We start from the raw sequence: 24,769 nt of genomic DNA on the forward strand, positions 1-24,769 counted from the left end.
AACATTTTTATTTTAAAGCTGGCTGTTGTACCTGTATCCATGTGCATTTTAATGCTTCGACTTTATGTATATAAATTCAATTTTGTGTGTGTGTGTGTGTGTGTGTGTGTGTACATTGATTATGTGGGCATGCACACATGCATACACACACAAACACAGAGAAGTATGTATGTCCTGTAAAAATCTGCCCAGAAAGTGATGATTGGCAATTGCTTTCCTGGAAGTTGGGGGGGCACAGCAGTAGTGCAACTGTCTGGAGGGGGCCGAGGTAGCCTGCAGTCTGGATTGAATCCTTCGCAAGTTCTTGGTAAACTGTCTCAGTCCAGACAGGATTTTCTTAAAGCAGCTTAAAATCAAGCAGGCATGAGTAGAGAACTGGAGCAGCTTAAGGTGTAGTGCAGATATGTCTACATCAAGATCAATTCATTCGTATTAAAAACCTAGCATGGCCAATCCTTATCAGCTTAATCCTTCAGTTTAAATAGTCTATGAGCCATGTTATTTCTAAAATACAAATCAGAGGGTAAGAGAGGTTCATCTGATAAATTCATATATAAAAGAACAATCTAATTCACAGTGATTTTTGGAGTTTAGATGTCTGGCAAGGGTGTGCACTGACAACATTACATCAAACTTGGACTTCCGGTGGGGACATGGCGGACTGAACAGCTATGTCCGCGGGCTCAGTGGGCAGAACTGACAACGTGGCAGTTTTTTCGAGTTCAGGCAAGTTTTTCCTTTTCCAGAAAAAGGAAAACATCTGGAATCACCTCATCTGTCCTCCAGATGGCTGCTTGCAACCAGAAGATAGCAAACAGCATTCGCGTTCAACTGGTAAAAGCAGCGGGGATGCTGGGACATCACCATTTCCAAGCCGCCCTGTAGCCTTAAAGGGACACTAAGCCTGGCCACCCCATTTCTAAATCACCCAATTTATATTTCTTTTAAGCATGCGTACCCTAAGAGAGGCTTTCTACAGCTAGGAGAAGCGGGTTCTCTTGGTGCTTATCATTATTTTTGGGATTAATTTTTTTAAAAATTATTTTTAAGTTTGAGACTTTGTTTTCCCTCCAAATATTAAGGAGGATTGAGAGCAAATAATTGTCTCCCTGTTATTATTTTTATACTAAATTTGAAGATACTAGCATTTTCCTGCACATTGAATCAGCTGTTTTGAACTTTCAGTTTTCTGCTTCTACTTTCCCTGGGGAATTGTCTGCATATCTCACTTTCGCTTGTGTAAACACATTCTGGAATTCTTTCATATATTCGACTTTTTCTGATTAAGCTTCTAGGGGGTGCCATAATTTACTGCATGAGACATGGAGGATTTTAAACAGACTTTCTTTGATTTCCACCGAGATTTTAAACAGATTCTTTCTGATTTCTGCCAAGTTTTTATGCAAGGCATTCAGGACATTGTGGAAAATATGAGGTCTAAAATATGTCATCTGGTTGGGGATGTTGGGGATGAAACTGAGGAATTTAACAGTGACAGAAATGTCTCTTCTAAGAGTGAGATTGGGATTTCTGTTGAAATGCTGGATGAAAATCGGATAGTGGAGTTGGAGAAATTTAAGGGAGAGATCAAGTTGCAAGCCAAAAGTGAAACTGATCTTCTGGTGGAATGCCATTGAAAAGAAGGGGTTATTCTCCTGAAGAGAAGTCGGAGTTTTTGAGGGGGGCAGTTGGGCTGTTCTATTCTTTTAAGAAAAAAGCTCTGTGCGCATTATGGGGATATACAAATGCTCTACTTTATTTTGAAGTGAGATAAGGGTTTAAGAATATTTATCTGGATTGCTTTCAGGGTTTGGCTGATTTCATTTATCTTTAATGATTTGATTAAGATTATTAGGGTATAATAAAAATAATAAATGTCTATTTGGATGGTTTGGGGTTTAATATGATTAAGATTATTAAAACTGTTGTATTATCAAGTAAAATGGCAGACAATTTATATGTTTTTTAGTTTGATATTTATTATAGTAAACAGAAATGTATAGAGTAGTAGTAGGAAGGAAATAATTAAATAAATGTTATCTTTTGGGGGCAAGTTGATTAGGAGGTTTATATGATTTTTTTTTCTTTTAATGTAAGGGGAGGGAGTAACTGTAGTTAGTGATTTTTATAATGTGCCAATGGAATGATTTATAGAAATAATATGATTTTGGTTTAATATAGATAAGGGATTGATTATGGAAAATATTTTGTATATCCTTGCTGTTAAAAGTCGGAAGTCACCTCTTTTTGTAATTTTGAAAAAAAATTCTCTTGTGTTTCTATACTTTTTTAGTTTTTTTCTTTTTTCTTTGTAGTTTTTTGCTTTTCTGTAGCTTTTATCTTTGTTTGAAACTTAACAAAATTCTTATTAAAAAAAGACAACATTACATCAAACTCAAATTATAGTGGTGTCCTTGGAACAAGGTTTGTGCAGATCCATTCATCATAAACAGAGATTTTAGTTCTTCAGGAACTGCATTCTCTTAAAAGAACAGAACTGCCATCTAGTATTTCAAGAGGTATCATTTTATATTACCTCCCTTAATTTAACAAAGTAAAATGCAGCAGCATGCAGAGGGAGGCTGTCAAACCAACACATCTGATGAAGGCAATATTATACCACCACAACACAAGGCCCGACCTTTTTGTACATGCATCATGACTTTGTGCACACACATCCAAAAGGATGGGGCTTGGGGTGCAAGAGCAAAATGTTGTTGTCATTTTGATAAAAGCAGCCAAAGCTACAGATGCTCATGACAAAGTAGTTTTTTAACCAGTTTGGATGTTATAGATACTAATGCAAATAACAGCAGCACCCACAAACACTACATATAATGATAGTAAAGGCTATTATTCTAAAATGACAAAAGCCTAAGAAAAAGGTAAAAGACACAAATAAAGAGGAAAGACAAACATTAGAGGTCGGCATATCAGGAGAAATTGTCTAAAAAGCTACAAAGAAGAAGAGGTATAGATGAAGGGATTTCTGGGAGAAAAAAATTCTTCTCTGGCCATCTCTGGAATTTTGCAAATAAATTTACAAGTAAAAGTTCAGAGACAATATGGCTATGTAAAAAGCAGCATCTATTGTAATTATAAGAGAAAATATTAACAATCTCTTACAAAAACATTTCACCTATTATAAATACATGATTATTTGAAAGAGTTTTGAGAGTTAACCTAAGTTGCTACAAGTGTCACCTGTCATGCCACTGAGACATGGCTGTTGCGGGGGAGATAAGGGAGGCAGATGACCACACCCACAAGATGACCTTATCATGCAATTGTGACAGCTTGCAATGCTTGCATGTGACATTCTGACATAAGTAAGAAATGGTATTTGCCTGAAATATTGCACAATTTGTTGTCATTTTGACATCACGCCATTGCACTTAGATAAATGGTTTTGTGTAATCTGGGGCTTCACAAAACATATCATCTTGGATGTGACTGATAGCTGTCTTATTTGCAGGGCAATCCGTGAGGTGATAAATGTTTTACAAATCTGCTAACTTAAAACAGCTGTCTTCTGTATCTCTAGCTTACGGCTACCAGATATGGACTGCAAAAATCTGGATAGCGATTAAATGGTTACATGAGCTGCTATAAGTAGTAATTAGAGCACTGGGTTAGGACTGAGGCAATACAGATTCAAATCCACACTTGGCCATGAAATTCACTGGGTAATTTTCAGCTAGTCAAGTCTTACCTATTATCACACGAGTCTTACTTATCAACAATCCTACCTACTATCAAAGGAGTGTTCCAGGAATAAAATTAGGGGATGTTCCATGTATGTTGCCATGTTCACCTTCTAGAGGGTGAAAGGAGGGGTATCAGGTTTTAACGCAGGGTACAAACCTGCATTTTCCCTACCAGTTCTCATTCAATCTGATGAAAGAAAGCTTATTTTTGACATTTCCTCAAGAGAAAATTGGAATTTCAGTAAAAAATTATCATGAAGTGTTCTTACAAGGTGACCAAGGTATGTCTGTAAATATCCGTTCTTTTACTCTCCAGTAATCTGCATTTCCCTGGCTTCTCCCACTTCAATTAAATCCTAAGGGAAGACATCATAAGGAAACACTCCATCTGACTTTTTCAGACTGTGAAATGTGACCAGCTAGGGATGCTTGAGAACAATGGGAAGATGTACAACAGAAAATGACGATAGCAGTAGCACTGTCCATCATCTCCAACAATACAATGATCTTAAAGTACCACCAAGGGAAATTGGAAATAATTATCTATCACCCTGAGAATAAGGTAGAAAAATAGATACCTCCTTCAAAGGGACAGAAAACATTTGAGAAATCCCACATTCCAGCTCAGTATTATCGATCTTACATCTTACTAAATTAGTTAAATAAATGTGTTCTTTTTTAGAAATTATCATTATTAACTCTTACATGTAGTACAAAAGATGCAAAAAGATACGTAGTTCATACAAAACACTTTTGATCACAGTACCCACTCACATGTCATCTTTTAAAATTGAAGTTCTAAATTACTTTTTATAATGCCCATTTTTATAAAATAGAATTTACATTTATGCTGTCAGCACCAGTTCATTCGAGCATTCACACAGTAACAGTCAGGAGACCAGGATCCTTTAACTGTTTAATGAAGCGAAATGAATAGGACAGAGGTAAAGCTGCGAATGGAGAATTCCCGCTGAAACCTACATTTAAAACTACATTCCCTTAACTTGTTCCCTTTCCCACGAAAGTAAGTCACCCCCCTTCCCATCCAGGTGGTAGTTCTGGTGTATCTCTACCAATTGGCCTTGATGCCTGCCATCATAAATGTGTAGCCATAATAATACAATTCACACTCCAACTTCACACTCCCTCCTACCTGGTGACAGAGAGTCTACACCATTGATAAGGAAATGATGGAAGATGCTCCAATAAGGGGTTCTGTGAACTCTTTGATTGGAGGGATCTGACATATGCTATGTTGGCTATGCCAATATTTGACAGAGAAAAATTCATTCTTGTGACTTCATAAATATTTCCATTGAGTTTTTAACAAATGAGATGCATCATATTTTGTCATTACATGTCTGAGAAATCAATCAGGAAAGGAAAAGGACTAAAAGGAAAGGATCAAGGTTATATGTGGCAGCAAAGAGCAGGAACTGCATTTAATCTGACACGAGTAAATTACTATCATTGACAGAGAACCAGAAAACTGGATGCTTTTAACTAGGAATGTTTTATTTACATGACAAAGTTTCTGAAACATTATCAGACAGAATTCCCCATTATTACCTCTTTTTTTACAAACATATTTATTTTATAAGCATATAAACCATATTATAAAATCACTGTGCTGCTTATACTAACATTATACTGAACTAATGATATAGGCAATCTCCTATTTTTCACAGTTTAAGATGCAATTCTGTGCAAATTTATCTGAGATAACAAGTCTTGTTTCTAAATAAACATCACAGAATTAAATGGCAAATTCACCAATAAGTTATCTTCTGAACTTTAAACTGTAGAAGAAATCAATATACAATTTATTTATCATAGATTACTCTTACTGTTAGCATTTAGGGGAAAAAAGCAGAATTTTGTATTACCATTTTGCAAAACTTGTGCCAATATTGTAACCTGAAAGTTTTATTATTTTATCAGATGTTTACTCTAAACTCTGCAACTTTTCTAGAATGCCAAGAGGCACTGATGGATCAAGGAAAAAAATTATTGGACATAATAATGAAGAAACAAACTCAAACTAGCTATGTAATTTGCAGCACAAGATTCAAAGCAAGTCATGGATTTAGATAAAGAGTTAATTAAAAGGGTCTGTTAAAGGCAGATGAAATAGTCGATTTTAGCAACTGAAGAACAGGAAGGATTTCACTTACCAGCTTTAAGCACAAATTGTTGACTAGCTTGCCAGCACCTCTTTATTTCTTTCCTTTTACAAGAGCTGCTGGTAAGCTGGAGCCAAAAAGAACAGGAAACATCAAATAGCATGAGATGAGTTTGTACTCCAAGGCAGTATGAAAGAACGTTTCCAGACATATGCCTATTTAATAAAAATAAACTCCACTGAATTCTTGTGTTATAAATGAAGTTATAAGTACTGCATTTTCCATAGAATATTAGGGTTAGGACTTCCATGTGACACCTTACTGGTTCAGTAGACTGGGGCTTTCTGATTCCCCATATCATCACCAATATCACCAGGATAACACCACCACACATGTTCCCCATATTTATTCTGGTCCAGTAAATTCTGGATTGTATCCAGTGACTGCACAGGCAGGAGACAATTTTGCATTTTTCTCCCTTCCACAATTCTTCCCACCATTTATCCTTGTATCCCAGGTACCACTACAGTTATTGTCATGAGTAAGGATGGCGAGCAGGAAGGGGCTCCCATCCAGGCTGTAAAGCGCATGTGTAGTACTGAGGAATTAAGCAGCCATTCAAAGAGACACAGATCAGGCCCGCCTTAGCCTTTGGGGTTTATATGTCTGGGTTTTTCCCACGCTTATTCAGTTTGTTAGGATTCTGTTTATGTAGCAGTAATAAACATTAGAGAACTACTCCTCGTCTCAGCATGTGTCTCACTGTTAGGACAGTTATCTTCTCCAGAAGCTGGGTTCTAAATAGTGAAGCTATGTCTACTGTATTTGTAATTGACAATGCAAATCAGATGGCTGTGTTTTCCTTTAGTAGAGGTCCCACTTTAAGACAATTTTCCCCTCACACTTCAGCCATACTCAATACATTGGCCCTGCTTAGGAAGGCCTCCAATCTTCTGGAGTCTAATGCTGGCATAAGGAGCTGCAGGGGGGAAAAGCATGCAGGACATTGCTTCTGGAATTCTTTCCAACCTCTATATAGCAGTGGCCACAGGTGGCTTCTGTTCCTTCTTCTGGACAATGAAGTAACTTGTTCTATGTGCCCATATCTGTCGGTCCTCACTTTCTTCCCAGGGAATAAACAGGTTTTATGCAAACATGTCAACTCTGTGTGTTGTGTGTGTCTGTCTGTCTGTCCGTCTTTGAGGGTTTAATCAGGACAGTCTAGTTTCATATGTTTTGTTTCTGTATGAGTATATGAGGGTCTAATCAAGGAGGGTGCATCTGTGTTTCTCCTTGTGCTGTCTCTGTGTGCATCCATCCATCTTCTTGTTAAGAAAGTGTTTACATTCTCAGGTATGATTGCCATGATAAAATAGCATTAATGGAATCAGGAAACCCAAATCCTACATCTATGTGATTATTTTTATTTTGTTTGCTTTCAAACAATACATTAAGGGTGATTATTCTGTCAGTCATTCACTCATACACTATACTAAATTAGCAAGAAATGAAACTGTAATAGCCCATCTATAAAGATATTTTAAATTTAATTTACAGTCAAAAACCAAAAGACAAACAAAACAATAACGCCGTGAAAAAACAATAAAAGAAAATGGGGAGTTGGCATATTAGACAAGCAAAAGTTAGCAGCAAACATTAAACAGGGGTCAACCTGTCCATATAATTCATAAAGACTGGTGGTCTGTGCTGTAGTTTCATACTTAAAACTCAGTTGCTTCAAAACTATAATCTGAGTAATAATTTATTATTTGGTTTGATACATAATTGTCCAAAGTATTGAAAGGCTTTTGTATAAAATTAGATTTAGTATCAAATTTCTATTCTGAATGAATCCTTGAACAAACTATTTTTATGTAATTCAAATATTAACTCAAAGAAAATCTTAACATTCCTTGTTTTTAAAATGGTGCAGTAAGTGGAAAAAAGTCATTGTGGTGTATCAATTGGAGTGCCAAACTAGAACTGGGAAAACCTGATTGAAATCCTTCTCCAGATATGTGAAGTTTATTGACTGGCTTGGCCTAATCCCTGTTGTCAGCCCAAAGGATAATTGTAAGAATAAAAGGGGAGGGGGAGAGACACCATCTTGAGTTCTGAGACAAATGACGGCATATAAATGTAATAAATAAATTTAGAAAGATGGCAAATGACAGTCTTCCGTTGACATAGTTTCAAAGTTATAAGTGGTTTTGTATTAAGAATCAACAAGCAGTGGCCCATTAAATTTGACTCTGATCCTTGAAGATATGGCCTCTGCCACAGACATACACATATTAGCTGTTAGTGGTTTTCTGCCAAGCTATGAAATCCATGTTCTTTCTTTACAAGAGACAGCAGGATGACAGAAAAGAACAGTAAAATGCAGCAGAACACAAAAAGTTGGAAAGCATGTCAGAATGCCTCTTTCTGTGCACTGTGCTTCCAGAGAAGCCCCTAGTACTCACTCACCTCATACATTTGTCAGCTCAGTAATGGTGGATATATTATTTGCTGCACCAATGCCCATGGAAAGTATGTGAATTTACTCTCATGCTGTGTGAGAAACAAGGCTGATCAAGCCAAAAGCAATCTCCATAGGAATGATAGCAACAGATTAAATTTAGCCAATGACTTTCCATCATGGACATACCCAAACTGTTCTGTCCATGGAACAGCTGATCTCTGATAAACCATGACCAAACCAGAATATGTGTTTTGCATGTTTTACTCTAGACATAGATAAAAAAGAGCTGTTCCAGGGAGAAGTATTTTGAATGTTCCATTCTGGAAGGTGCTTTATTTCTTGCCCTTGAAGCAACAAAAATACATTTTTTAAATAGTCCCTACTGCTCTTGGTTTAGGCTGGGGTAGGTTATCTGGGTAGAGTTCTGAAGCAACAGAAGGAGCTACAATACATCTCGTTGCTGTTGGAGATGGACTGACTGAAGCAGAAGCTACAGAGAAAGAAATTGTTATGAGGAACCAGTGCTGAACTGGTGTTGACTGGTTGCCTGCCTGCCTTTGGAACAACCTCCATAGCCCCAATCCCATTTTATTTTAGGTTTAAGGTTCAGGTTTGATTCAGTGGTTTTAATTACACAGAAAGCAAAAGACAAAGGATTTCCCTTATACCCTCACATTCACTTTTTTTAAGAAGTTCTCTTTTGATTTAAAAGAATATTTCCCCCTTCCAAAAATACCTCTCCTTTCAAATAAGGCCTGCTGGTATATTTGGGGAAGTTACCTCTGTATACGTGCACCACCACTGACAGCACATGCACACACACATTAAGCAAAGCCCTTTTTGTTTCAGAAAATGCATGCATTTAATGCTGCTGCTCCAACCCTAAATACATTCTCCAAATTATAGCCCCCCCCCAAAAAACCCCACTGAAAAAGCCATGACTGAGAGAATTAGACCAATTACAGGGCTAGTCAGAGGGAGGGTAGTGCCAAGGGCTGCTGGTTAACGGACAGAAGCATGACTGTGGTAAGGAGGTTTAATTTTAGTATCGTGCCAGCAACTCTTTGGGCCTGGGTGGGTGAGGCTGAAGAAAGGCCCTGTGCTGGGGGAGAAGGTCTACTGCCTATACAAGTGGAGGAGACATTGCACAGACAATCCAATCCTTAAAATACATACTTTACACATGTGCAAAACCATATCCACCATGTTGTGCACACACCCAGGACTGGTCTTTAATTATCAGCTGCAGATTGTGAAACAAGACCATGGGACAACCTGTATATTTATCTGTAAATACATTAAACAGCCAAGGGGATATCACACATCGATATTCCCAGCTCAACGTTTTACCATTCTCTAGGCATTCCATTTATTGTCATGTTCGTTTTGTTTCATATACAGTACTATGATAATATTTAGCAACCTATCTTCAGCTTCATATTCATGCAAAACACTTCATAATTCAAGCCTATTCACTTTATCATACACTTTCTCTAAGTCAACAAACATACAGTAAAATTTCTCTCTTCCTCACATTTACATTTCTCAGTGATCTGCTGAAGAGCAAAAATCTGGTTGCATACTGCTTGCCTGGCATTAGCTTTAATCAGAAATTATAATTTTTAGTAGTCTATGATTTTTACTGCAGTATTTCAATTATTACAAATCCTCCTCCTTCCTTCCCTTTCTTTCTTTGACTATATGTGTAAACCTATCTCTCAAGTTTATTACTCAGAATGCTTCAATCATGACTGACTCTGACCAGCTTACAGATCTCCAAATAGGATTAAAAACAAAATACAACAGTTACATAAATTACTCAGACAGGAGTCACCATAATATATATGAACATTTGTTCTCCAAGAGGAACAAATATAACCTCTCAGACCTCAAATGCCCACTGAAATAATCAGGCCTTAATTTCTTTCTTAACAACTATCCAAGTTGTGGGTGGATATAATGTCACACATTCATATTGTACTTTGACTTATTTTTTTTAATAAATACAAAGTAAATTACTGATACTCTTTACCTAAACCAAATTATATTTATGACTTGTTTAAGCTAGCTAAAAGAATGAAAAAAAAATTTCTCTGAAAATAGAGAAATAGACAACATGAGGCTCCCAAACCAATCTTTTGCGACTTCCAGAACCTCTTTCTCCTATGTCTAAGTTTAGTGTCACAGTTTTATGCTCTTTTGAGGAAAGAAGTGCAAAAACAATAGGGAGAGGCTAAAATAGGGCTAGTATATTTTTGAAAAAGAACCTTTAAAACTCTGCCCTTCCTCCAACCTGGGGGAAGAATCAGGAATCCTGGCTCTAGCCACACAATTAACTCTGCGCTTCCCACTTTGCATCACTGTCCTGTCAATTGTGGACCTTGCTGTTTAAGGATAAAGTATGTTTCATACTTGGATATAAATTATATGTTGATCTCCCACATATTTCCTAGTTGTTCATAAGCATTACTATTTCTGAGGGTAAGGCAGATTCTGTTTTCATTACCTGTAATTGCTGCTTAATATACAAAAAAAGAAAGAGAACTTTAAAAAAGAAGAAACACAAAAGAGCCAACCAAAACCACATTATATGGCACACAATGCAACCTGCTTTTTAAACAAATCATTAAATCTTGACCACACAAAATGATATTCATTTGTTCTTCCACTGCATGGTAAAGAGGCAACTCAAATATAGCAAGTGAACGTTTAACTGTAATCCAAAATTGTAAATATGGGGGAGCGATAACATTTAAACATGGGAAAACTGATCATATTTGCTACCCCTCAAGGTCAGTAAGCCCATAATACTTATGTAGTGGTAAGTTTCCAAATGTTTCATACACCATTCAAAATTGCACTCTTATTTTTAAAATATAATTATCATTGTATTATGATATTATATCTAATGGGTATCAAACCAAAATGGAGAATAACAAGGCTGTATCATATGAGTAAATGTTTCTTCATCTGATTCATGCCCTTATCATCTCTCAGATGGACTACTATAATTCACTTCACATAGGTTGGCTTTGAAAACCCCTTGGAAGCTTCAGCTGGTACACAATGCAGTGGCCTGTGTGTTTGCTGGGCAGTCGTGTTATTTTTCATGACACACCACTACTTCAGTTGCTGTGTTTGTTGCTAGCTTGTTTCTGGGAGCAATTCAGGATGTGAGCCTCTACCTTTAAAGCTTCACACAGGCTCAGGGTAGCTAAGAGATTGCCTCTCCCAACTGGGTCCTGTCTACCCAATTTGGGTGACCAGAGAACATCTGCTGAAGGTCTCCTCTGACCAGGAGCTGAGGTGTGAGGGTGCATGATGACGGGTGTCCTCCCTGGGACCTCCATGCCTGTGGAACAGCATATCCTCCCCAAAGTAGGTATGGCTGCTTCTCTCATAGCTTTCTGGAAACTGGTAAATGCTGGCTGTTCCAGAAGGCTTTTATTGTTTGATGTGGAATATTAGCACTGATCTTAACTATTAATTCGCACTTTATGTTTATGGTGTTTTATTATTGGTGTTACATTGTAAATTGTTTTCATCTTTAGTATCAGTACACCACTTAGAATCTACTTGGATTGAGGCAGCAGACATAGACAATAAAGAAATAACCAACCAGGCCAGTGCTACCATGAAAAGAGCAAAAAAGAGATAGCACATGGGCAAACATAGACAATGTGATAATTTCACATCCTGAATGGTAATAGTTCACACTGCAAGTTAATATATGTTTATAATACTAATTGTGACACATAACATGTTCAGCATTTGTGGTATGTTCCCCAAACAATTTAGGAATTTACACACAATTCTATGGTATGCGTGAACCAGTCTTATGAAAACAATCAGTAAAACTTGCAGAGTTCAAGGAGCCACAGTGAAGAAAAAGAGGAAGAGAAAAATTACCTTCCCCTTATGCAACCAATGGATACATTGGTTTACCTTGGCCTTATTGACTACTACAAGGCCACTGATTGTACAGATCATGCCAAAATGTGGAAAATATTATGGCAAGGCTTCTCAAAATTAGTAATACTATGACCTGCTAACATGAATTTTGTGACTCCCACCCCCTATGAATAAAAGTAAATAATAAATAAAACTGCTGAGCTTGGTAGAAGATTTTAATGGATAATTACACCCAGAGGTTTAGCCATTTCTTAAAACTTCTTCCAGGGCTTTGTGTCCTGTTCTGACAGTTCTCTCACTTTGCTTGTGCAAGTTTTATCAGCTCCTTTGGCTTGGCCAGGCAAAGCTGGGACGCTGTCAAAACTCAATCAGGGCTTTGCTCACTGCTTTGACTGGGCAAGCCCACTACTACCCTGCACAGCTAAAGCAGGAGTGTATTTTAACAGTATTCCCACATTGCCTATGTAAGTGGGACGAGGTCTTAAAAAAAACTACAACCCTTCCCCTCTAAGTTATTCTTGTATTATGGCTTATGGATATGCCACAACACCTGATTACTGTTCTGAGAAATCTTTACAAGCAACAAGAAGTAACTGAAAGAATTGAAATTGGAAAAACAGAATGGGTTAGAATTGGAAAAGGGATAAGACAAGGATTTATTCTATTTTATTTATTTACTTCTCAAATTTAGTCACCACCCATTTCACTCAAAGAGCAACTCTGGGTGGTTTACAATAAAAGGATGCATATTTCCCACATGCCTATTTAACTTTTACAGTGAATATATTAAAGATAGAAGAGATGACAGCAGGAATCAAAACAGGAGAATGAAATACTAACAACTTGAGATAAGCAGATGACACCACTTGGTTAGTCAGAAAAAAGGTTTTAGAATACCTCATGATGAAAGTAAAATTGGAAAGTGAAAAATCTAGGTTAATGTTAAATATTAAGAAGACAACAGTAATGTCAATCAGTGTGCTTAGTGAACTCACAGTAGATTGAAAAGTGAAGGTGGTAGACTGTCTTGTTTTCTTAGGCTCAAAATAGATAAAGATGGACAATGTGCTAGAGAAGCAGAGGGGAAATTAATTCTAGGGGGGATGGAAATTTACACAAGACCATGAAGGATAAGGACATTTCCATGAGCAGAAATATCAGAAGAATCAAGCAATGGTTTTTCTGGTGGGGTAATGTATGCCAGTACAAGTTAGACACTGAGAAAGAGAAAGCAGATACACAGCTTTGAATATGGATCTGGATACCATTACTAAGAGAATAATAAACTACAAGAAAAACCTGAAAGAAAAAAAACATATTGCCATCTTGAAGCAAAGAGTAGCAAGAAAAACTTATATATGGGGGGGGGGGTGATACAGTGAATCATGGACCAGATAAAATGACTACTCTCAAACAGAAGGGGATAAAGTGGATGGATGGTATCAAAGAGATTAAGTATCTAAGTAACTATTCAAAAAGTGAACCAGCTTAACAACTGGGCAGTTTTATTGTACTATATACTTAAAGATTGACTCATTAGCCCAATTGCTAAGCAGCATACATTAATTTTGATCATGGAAAGTTTTCCCATTATGTTTCAGTTCAATGTAAAATAATGGGTATCTGAGATGGTAACATAAAAATAGTTCTAGGTAACGGTATTGCATTGTACTGTTCATGTGCTTCAGCCTATAGAATTGTACAGAAAAGACAGACCTGAGAGCTTTGGAGTGGAAACAAGCAGGCTAATAGGCTGACATACACAAACTGTCAGCTTAAGGCTAGAAACTGGTTGATGATGCACAGGGCCTCCACTCAGATGTACAAGTAGGTCTTTCTGAACTCCGGATTTAATCGTCCTGTGAAAGTACCATCTTTAGATATAGATTTGCTTCTTCTTGGGGATTACTTAGTTTTCTGATCTCATTTCCTTCCCTTTTGTCATATATCTTTAAGATTGCATGCCTAATCAGAGATTTTCTTGTTTTTAATTGAGTTTACGTAAGTTGCTATTCAAATATTTTTAAGTGGTGGGCCGCCCAGTCATTGTATGTGAGATGGGCAGTAGAAAAATATGACAGATAGATAGATAGATAGATAGATAGATAGATAGATAGATAGATAGATAGATAAAACTTATTTCCAAATATGTTAAGTCAGTTCCATTTTGTTTGGGGGTCTATGGGAAGTGGGTTCCTCAGGGAAGTGAGGAGGGAGGATCATAGACTATTCTCCCGAATTTCAATCCAGAATGGAAAACAGTTGATGATTGATGAAATGACTAATTGCCCAAAGGGAAAGCAGAAGCCTTGAGGAGCCTAATGTGAAACCATGGTATAAAATTTTTCTTCTGGCAGGCCCAGGCCCTCAGACCTGAGGCTGTGATGACAATACTCCAACTAGAATTATTTTCAGTCCTGTCCTCTGATTAGCAATTACAGTATTCTCAAACCAGAGATCCAAAAGGCTCCTAAATCCACTGTTCAGTGCATGACATAATACAACATAAAATAACAAAATATGACATAATATATCTGAAAAATGCCGTTTAAGTATGTTTTGAAAATGAAAAACTAGAACTGTATCTGCAAACACCTGAATAAGACCCATTAAACTAAGCAGAGTAATGTTAAGAAGGAAGCACTGTAAATGACAGTTCACAAGTATGGGTAGATCTCTGACTCTGGAAACCAGGCTGGTGCTAAAAATATCTTCCTTTTCAGTTATTCAGACCTAGCATTCAAAGGCTAGCCCCACCTTTTGTCCTTTGAGTGCTTTTCTATCAGTACTATCACATCAATAAAATGCACAATTATTTCACTTGATTTTACTGTTTAGCTTGTTTATTTTATGGATTGTAACCTACCATGAGATCCTCTGGACAGCAGGGTGGCTATACATATTTTTTTTTAAAAAATAAATTTCAACCTCATTCAAATGCTTAGCCTTAGTAAAATATTTTAATGGAGACACTTTTGCGTGCATTGTATTAATAGGATATCATCTAATTTAGCAACTTTGAAGCATCTTTATTCCCATCTATAATGTTATCCTGACTACAGGTTTAAATATAGCCATTGGAGACAAGGATCTCAATGAAAACTAACACTGTTTTCCTCATCCATTTTCCTAAACTTTGCAATATAAAGTACAGTATGTATGTATGTATGTATGTATGTATACACACACACACATCAGAATATATAACTTGCTGAAGAGATATCTCTATTTTGTTAAGTAAGAAAAAAATCTCATTTGTTTATATACAAAATGTAAATATATACTGATAAAGATATAAGTTACAATATATTTCCTCAGCTGTGCTAATGACATCTTTCTACTGAAGTCATATAATTATAGCGAATGTAATTTAATAGAATGCCGATGACAGCCATTGGCATTCTATTAAATTACATTCACTTTAATTATATTTGTGAAGTAATTGTCATCCTACTTCAACTTTACTAAATCCATGAGGTCATGACATTAAATTGTCCAACTGCAATTACAAATGTGCAAAGGTAGCCAAAATTAGCAACAAAAAACATGCCTTTAAATCAGCATACAAGTTACTGTGAGATCCAACCAAACTCATAAAAATGACAAATGCAATTGGACAAACAACTATAAATATACTGATGCTATTACTATAGAATAATTTTGTATCCAGTTCAAATATAAAAATTTATACTGTTGTTAATTATTTTTTCATGTAACACCATCAGTTCAAGCTAATATAACAGCTAAAGCCAAGAAGCTTTAGAATGCCTATAGTTAATAATCATTCATAAAACAAAACTAAAGAAATCTCATTTGTGGATGACTAAGGCTGCAGTGGACATGGTAAAGCCTACCAATATTCTGACTGGGATCCATAACTGCAAATATTGTTTTAATATGATGCACTTTAAAGGTATACATGGGATACTTACCACATAAAGAAAAAAATGCTATTTCATTACAGTTTCCCACTTCTAAAAAATCTGTTTTTATGCTATAATAATAAAATATTAGAACAGTGCCAAACTAGTAGCCTTTGACAATTACAGTAGCAAATATAATTCTAAGAGTATGTTCAGCTAGAACATTGGCTGTGTCAGCCATTTGTTCTTTGAGGCTACTTGCACAAGAAAGAGGTAAGGACAGGGAAGACAAATGCTACAGGAGATGATGTGCATATTAAGTATCATTGCTTTTGTTACTGAATATAAATGGTAAGCTGGAAGAAATGTTTTCATGTCTGATATGGAACAGTAGTCTCAACAGCTTTACTGGTGCTGATTAGCTAAATGGAATATTTTACCTATTTTAAAGCACACTAAAAGGTGACTGGTAGCACATAAAACAATTAGATGAGATATAATACAAACAGTATTTGAAATTCTAGTTTACAAATATCTTAAAAATTCTGAACCGAAACAAAATTTATCTTTAGCTGTCACTTAGATCAAATGAAATATATTTATATCTCAGAGATTTTACATGTACAGATACATAAAAACTTTCACTTGGTGCAGAAGGAGGTTAAGGGGTCATAGTACACACAGCAAAAACATCAAAACATTATAGTTATATATTTGGCAGTCAGGATACTGAAGTTTCTACGTTCCAATGCACTAAGTAATACACAGTTATAACCAATCTTATTAAATACGATAATATTCAGTTATCACGTTGATCAAAAAGGTGATCTATGTGACTTACATGGGAGACACTTAGAAGGGACATTTTATTTCACATACTGTAACACCAAGCACCAAGCACACCACGAAGCATTTGCAGCACCAAGGACAGCACCGAGTCTCTGCTGCACTGTGGGCCTCTGTTCTATCACACTGTACATATCTGATTCAGTTTACAGTTCAGAACATACAGCTTGAACCCCTCCTTTTGTATTAATACGAAGCTGTTTGTCACAGTAACAAGCTTCCAAAATGTTAAAGATAATACGTGTAAAGTTGAACTGATTATTATATCTCAGAAACCTTGACATCACAACTTTATTTATAAAGATACTACAGCCAATGCAAACTTTTAAAATAAGTTTTTTTTAAAAAAAATATTAACTCTTCTTGACAAATATTTCCTGAAGTACTCCTCCTTTTGGGGGAAAACTAAACTGGTTCTATCTAAAAGTATTTTTGGATATCCTAAGGTGTTTCTTTTTACAAAGGCTAAAACAAAATGCAGTGATTCTTAAGGTTTCTTAAGGTATCCACCATCCAGGTTTCTCTCTTTTGAAAGAATATTACTGGTCTTTGTATTTTCAAACACAATACAATTCTTATACAAGGTGGTCACATAACCAGTTTTATTTATGTTTAAACTAAAACCATCCCATTGGCTTTAGAAAAAATTATTTCCATATGAGTGTGCCTGGGACTGCAGCCTTAAAGAGATTCACTACAACAACAATTCCAACACAACAAACATTTTTGTTATAAACAAGCAATTGGGGCTTGGGTAAAATGAGAAATTAGCCAAGTAGAAACAGCAACGAAGCAGACACCATGATTCTACTACCATCAGTGCTTCCTACCCAGTTCACTGCAGAATCTATTAGCAATTAATAAAACTGAAGCTAATCCTGACTCCAGAGGCTGGATAGAGCAGGCTTGAAGCATACACGTGTACAAAGAAACAAAAGGTCCACCTGGGACTACTTGCTTTCCTCTATGACTCAATTACCATTCTCTCTAGTACTCCTCAGATAATTACCAAGCTTTGATTCCCAAAGGTTCCAGGAAACACCTTAAAGCAAAGCTTTCACAATGAATTTGGACAAGGTTGTCCTTCAGAGAGACGCTGTAAGTTCTTGACAACTACGTAGCTATTATCCCTCTGTCGTTTATTCCCGCTAGTCCGGAAATGTGAAAAAGAGTAACACCAAGCACATCTCTGGTAGCACAGGAGGTTTTGGACTGTTCTTCACACGCGCGCACACACAAAATCCAAAAGAAGATACTCCTAGTCTCCGTCATCTATTCAACCCCACTGATCCAGCAACTTCAAAGTTAACTTCCCCTGCAAAGCATCCACTCTGGCCCGCTAACCTCTGAATGACGCCTCTTCCCTGACAACTCCGGGAAACAACCGAGATCGCAGATCAGGTAACGACGTGGGGAAACCCCTTCCCAACTACGCTTCAACCTAACCATTCCCTTCCCCAGCCCTTGCATTTTCCTGCCGCCTTGGATCCTGCTCGCTGGCACGCCGCCACTTTTCCCTGCCAAGCCGCATTCCTGCCCCAGGCGAAGCGGGCCAGCGGAATCACCAGTGCCTCGCGCAGTTTTCGGAAGGAAGCTACCCCTGCCCACCCAAGGGAACGGGGACGGCCCTCCCGCCTCCCCGACCACGCGCTTCCCCGAAGATCGCAGGCCACTACGATAGCCACGGACCCCAAAACACATAGTCACCGAGGAGCAAGCGAGGCTCCTACCTTGCAATCCTCCGGACCGGATTTCACCGAGTACTCCTCCGCTTGCAGGTATTTTTGGAGCACGAGCTCGAACTCCCGGTAGCGGTCCTGAGCTTGCCGATCGTACCGCTGGTAAACCAGGACGCAGCGGCGGCAGGAGCGAAGCCAATCCTCCTCCCTGCTGCGCCGATCCCCTTCCCCAGCGCCCCCGTCGTCGTCGTCCTCGCCGTTGTCCACAGTGCAGTTCAGCGAGTCCGGGCGGGAAAGCCCGGCGAACAGCTCGCGCAGCGTGTAGGAATTACAAAAGGGAAGGTAGAGCTCCGCCTGGGCCGAACCCCCGGGCTGCAGGCGGCGACAGGCAGCCTCGGCGTCGCCCAGCAAGCTGAAGCACTGGCCGGCGGCCGGCGCCGCGGGGCTGCTGCTGGGGGCCGTCCCCCCCACGTCGTGCTCCATGCCCGGCTCCGCGCGGCGCTCCCGGTCCCGATGGCGTCCGGCGGCGACTTGCCTGGCCTCAACGCAGAGCCACAGGTGGTCGGAGAGCAGGACGGTGAAGAAGAGTAGGGAGGCCAACGACAGGCGCCATTTCTGCGCCCGCTCCGAGTCGGCGAAGGGCTTGTCGGTGTCCCGCGGGCCGAAGCACACGCCCGAGCCGGATCCTCCCGTGGGGCGGCTGCTCATATTTCGGGAGCGCGCAGCCCCGGCCGGCTCCACGGCGACGGGGGCTCCGCAGCCGGGCTCGACGGCCCCACGGGCATGGACACTGGGCGGCGGGGCGCCAGGCTCCCCCCTCAGCGAAGGGTGACGACGGGGGTGGGGGCGGCCGCGGCGGCGTTGTAGGTGCGAATGGTGGCGATGGTGCTGGTGCTCCTGCGCGCTGGGCTGGGCTGGGCCGGGCCGGTAGCCGTCCCCTGCCTCCCTCGCCTTTCCTGTCACCCGGGCATGGTCAGAGCGCAGGCCCCCATTGTGGCGCCAACGCAGCCAGCCCCCCGCTTCCCGCCCGTCGCCTCATGCCGCGCTCCACCGCCCCCACCCCCCACCCCGGCGCCCTGGAGAGCCACCCGGGGAGTCCCGCGGACCGTGCCCCCGCTAGCCCCAGACGAGCTCCCGGCGCTGGGCTGGCTGCGGCTCGACAGGTTGCCGGGGCTGCGGGGGAGATTCCGGAGCGCCGCGGCTGAGGCTGCTGCAGTTCCTGCCGCTTTGGAGGTGGCGGCTTCTGCTGCTGTGGCTCTCGCTGCGGCTGGCTCTGCTCTCGCTGCTGCTGCTGCTGCCGCCGCCGCCGCCGCCGCCGCCACTGCCACTGCCGCGGCTGCTAGGAGTGCTGGTGCCACTGCGCTGCGGCTGCTGTGGCTCTCGCTGAGGCTCTCGCCGGGCACGATCTCTCCCGGCTCGCGGCGCGGATTTGGTTGCCTCCTGCCGCCCGGGGGCCACCCTCATCTTGGGGCCCTGCGCTAAGTTGCCGCCATCTTCGTCCGGGAGAAGCACTTTTTTGGGGGGGAGCGCACGGCCCTTTGCGTCATCTCCTCCTGCGCCGCCAGCCTGGCGCATTGGCAGCGGCGGCGGCGGCGGCGGCGCCGCGGCGTGCTCTGCTTTCTCTCGACTGGGGAGGGGGGCCGGAGGAGGAGGAGAAGAGAGAGGAGGGAAGGGGAGAGGTTTGGGGAATTGCCTGCCACGCTGTGGCTCGTTCTCGCCGCTTTTAGGATCCCCGCCGCTGACGTCCTGGCTCGAGGGGGAAATCTCTCTACTCTCCTCCCTCCCTCTTCAAGGAAGATGAATGGATCGGGGGATCCTCAGGGTGAGTGCCTTCGACGTACCTCTTGCCGATTTAAGGGGTCGGTTACTGAAGACCCTGTTTCCATTTGCACCTGCGCGCCCATTTCCCACCCACTCTTCCCACGTCCAAAGCTCGAACCTGCGGCGCGGCTAGCGGCCGCCTCATATACAGACAGCCGCCGGTTCATCCCGAGGCACTTCGTGATGGAGAAGGCACGCAGTTGCCTATAACTTTATCTTCTGGTTTTTGCGTTTTTTTAATAGAAAAGACCGGCGGGTGAGTCTGAGCGGAGCCCTGTTTTGGGTGGGGGCGGGTAGGGAAAAGCGCTAAATCCCGTTTTCCCGAAAATCAACCTTCTCGCGTTATTCCCCTAGTTCAGAATTTGAACAAATTTCTTTTTCTCATCTCTAGAGAAAACCTTTGGAATTAACTGCATTTGACAATAATGACTGTGTGATGTTATGTACTGTATGTACTTGGGCAGTTACACTTTGGAGTAATACTGGTTTTCCCTTCCTAACTGAACTTGACCGTAGGGACGTTCCTTCCAATTCTGAAGCATATTATTCTACCCTTTCTATAGAAAGAAGTGTTCGTTGTTTTGAGGGGTTGGAGTTTTAGGACCAAGTTCTGATACACTCATTAAACTAGCTAATTAGTGGGTGGTGTGGTCTGGTTTTAGCCCTTAAGACCTGTTCTTACTCTCTTCTTGAAGAAAAACCACTGGAGATGGGTCTGAGGGGAGGATCATGCACCACTTAATGGCTGCCCACCATTCAGATACCTCTAAGACTATTCACACTAATATTCAGCATGCTTCTGGCATTAGTGCAACAACTCTCCATCTCCACTCTATTTTTATGGCCCATGTCCAAGAACAGCTACAGCACCACCAAAAGGATGTGTGGTAGAATAATCTGGCAGTAGGTCACATCCCAATCAGATGCCCATGTACACAAAGCAAATGCCAGCAAAAGTGATAGCGTGTGCTTCTGAAAAGGAGTCTGTAAGATTGCAGCATCTGTTGTGCCAGTGTTATAATACTAATTAGAAGTTAGACTTTCAAATGAAAATAGTTTTGTCCTATTCAGTTGTTAGGTATCTTACTGATTGAGAAATAGCTACAATGTTTTTTATGGATTTCTGGTATTATGAGGTATAGTAATCATTTTAATAACACAGAACTAATGGTCAAAAATAGTTATCTCAACGTAATACAGTAATAAATTTTAAATGTATTTCTTTAGTCCTTTAAAGATTAAAATGGAAGAGATGTGATATTTTCTTTCAAAGAATGTTGGCCTCAAACCTGGATCCATTTTATATGCTAAATTACTGGGTATTTTTTTCCCACAGAAGCTACACAGATATGTTGACCCAGTCTTATTTCAGTCCCAGTGTATCCCTTCTATGCTTTGTCATTAAGTTATTGTCTAGCAGATGGGGAGCATAATATGTTAATGAAGTTCCATATGTCCTAGAGGTTGTGTATAATTTTTATTTTGATAGACTAATGGAGCTGTGGAGAGATTCATGTTAATATTACAAGAGAAATCACAAAATAAGTCATAAGAATTACATTATATGTTTGAATTTGGCATTTCAGTATTAAGGTTAATAAAATTTGCAAGATGTGCTATATCATATGTGTCAGCACCGTGCTTTCTTGCAGCATTTCTATACAGGAATGCTACAGGATGCCATGCATGTTTAGAGTAAGACTGACTTTCTTATAGGTATCAGAATTAAGGAAAACAGGAAACAACAGTTTCAAGAATCAACAAGGTTAGGTCCTATGAAATTTTACTTTTATTTGTCCATTTCAGAGTACGCTTATAGGCTTAAACAGGTGCACATATATCAAAGTGCAGTTACCCGGATAGTTGCCTTGTAAATCTGATACAAAACAAATATAGTGGCATTTTTAGGCTTGGGTTCAAATGCACTAATGGCATGGATTAAGCCTTCTGGAAATGAATTATTATTTGCCCTCTATCTTCTCCATTGTGCTTAGTACCATCTCCTCATTGCAGTTTCAGGATGAATTTTGTTTGTTTGTTTGCAAATAGAACTTTCATCTGCAACAGAGAATGGCATTGTAAAAGCACCTATGTTTCATTCTGGAAATTTACATGGTGTGTATGCGTGGGCCTGGAGGAAATACAGGAATCAGCCCCAGCTCCACGTTCCTCCAGGCATAATGGTAGAGGGTCCAGTTGGGTACAGTCTTGTCATTCCAGGTAGTATGCTCCTATGGTGAAGCACTTTCATTTTACTTCCTTTTATTCCTTTTTGGGGTGAAGGGGAAGTATTTGTTTTAGAGCACAAGACTGAGAGGAGGGGCAAGATGTTCAGCAGCTGGTCCCTGATTGACTGAAACATCTTAGCTAACCCTCTGGCCAGAAAAGCACATTCTGATTGTCTTCTGGTTTTTGATGAGCACTGGAGACTTACAGAACGGAAGGGCCTGTAGCGTCCTGTGAGAATGGGCCACTCAAGGCGTGTTTCGTTTCAATTCCAAAATTACAAGACTTGGGTGATAGAATGACTGGAAGTACTTATCTGGAAGTATTCTCTGATACTAGATGCATTTTCCAGTTTGGCCCAAACGAAGTGTGACATAAGAGACCTGTATTTAGTGTTCATTTCCACTATGAGTTATTTTTAATTGAAATGTAGTTAACAGAAGCATAGGGGGTGATTTATCTCTTCCCCGTGGGCCACTTCTTTTATTAAAATAATCTTCAAGGTTTTTTTTTATTTTGTTGAGGGACAGGGGTCCTGTTTTTGCCAGGGAATATGAAAGAAGCTGGGAAGATAATTTAGATGGGGGAAGGGGGGAGCTCAGAAAGAAGTACTGATGCATGCCCTCACAGCTTAACTATGTCACAGCACTATTCATTTATTTTTATATACTGGATATATACAGTACTCTTGACAGATCTAGGGAGCTGCACTACTCAATGTTGCATCATTGCACTTCAGAAATGAAGACTAAGTAAGATTACTCTGCACTGTTTTAAAAAATACAGGACTGCAGTGGAAGCTACCCCGCAGAATCTTTACAATCCTGGAAGAAGACAGTGTTGCTTTAATAGACTGTTAATAGGTGGTATATTCTTGTTCCTGTGTGTTCAAAAGCACCTCTTCCAAATCTAACCTGCTATTTAAACTACCAGTTCAATACAGGAATCCTCACTGCAGAAATCCAAATTAAAGCTTCCTAGACAAGCATCCAGCCTCTGCCTGAAGCCACCCAATGAAGGAGAGACCGCTACCTCTTTGGATAATTAATTTCTCTATCTAACTGTTCTTGCCTTCAAGAGGATTTTCTAACATTCAGCCAGAATCTGCCTCAAAAGACCACTTTCCACATTCTGTTCTATGGGCCACTAGGAAACATACTCCTGTGGGAATTTTTTATTGGCCATTGTCAAAATGCTGGGAGTTGTATAACTGCTGTGATCCAGTCCAGCAGCTTTCATGCTGCCATTTGAAACTTATGTGGAATATAGGTTTTTTATTGCTTCGATTTGCAGATACAGAAATGAAAAACAATATGAATGCATAGGATAGGGTTTACAAACTCTAAATCTGAATATGTTTTACTCGGAAAAAAAATAGGTGATCATCAGTCAAATGTCTATATGTGGTATATGACAATGATCTTTAATTAATAGCAGTCTGAAATTTATAACCCAAGGCACATGGCAGTTATTTTTCTAAATATTTATTACAATATAAATTCGGTTATGTTTTCCATATTTATTTTGGAAACAAACTGATTGTTCAAGTGACATTTAGTAAAACAAAAAAATGATATAATTATTGTAATACGTATATTTCCCCCCTCTTCTGGTCCAGAACTGTACATCAGGCAAAACTTTATGTTGCTAAGGCATTTCATCTCCTGTAAATATTTGCAAAGTCCCAATGCTGTTCTGCTCAGCAAATACGGGCTACGAAGGCTTTCTCTGACTCTGGACTGCAGCAGGCAAGCAGATTCTGCTGTGCTGGAATAGCTGCAGTTCTGGTATCTAGTGCCCCCTAGCGTTAGCCTGGGAGTTTAAAGTAATCAGTGATAAGGGGGCAGGGTAGGAGAGAGATTTTCGTTCACATAATGGGAAGTAAAGCAGATCAACATAGAATCAAACAGTATAATAGAAATGTGAATAATAAATAAATAAATAAATAATATGTATAAAATTACTGCACAATTCTGTCCTGTTCACTGTGTTTTGTGTCAGATATCATTTCTGCATTGCAGTTTAGTTGTGCAAAGAGGAAGCACCATGGTGCTAACTTCTTTAACACACACACACACACACACACAGTATTCTCTTGTTTGTATTAAGTGGGACAGTATACTGTTGA

General features: G+C 39.8%; 1 protein-coding gene across 1 annotated transcript in view; it reads right to left on the minus strand.

The window, feature by feature from the left end:
* NALF1 (NALCN channel auxiliary factor 1) overlaps positions 1-19,585 on the minus strand; it is a 430,554-nt gene extending 410,969 nt beyond the window's left edge. The window contains exon 1 of the mRNA XM_063304835.1: positions 18,646-19,585. Within this exon, the coding sequence (XP_063160905.1) occupies positions 18,646-19,302 (657 nt within the window). The 5' untranslated portion in view covers positions 19,303-19,585. The remainder of the gene's footprint in view (positions 1-18,645) is intronic.
* Between the last annotated feature and the right edge of the window lie 5,184 nt (positions 19,586-24,769).

This window comes from Candoia aspera, chromosome 5, assembly GCF_035149785.1.
Source record: "Candoia aspera isolate rCanAsp1 chromosome 5, rCanAsp1.hap2, whole genome shotgun sequence".
Taxonomy (NCBI): Eukaryota; Metazoa; Chordata; class Lepidosauria; order Squamata; family Boidae; genus Candoia; species Candoia aspera.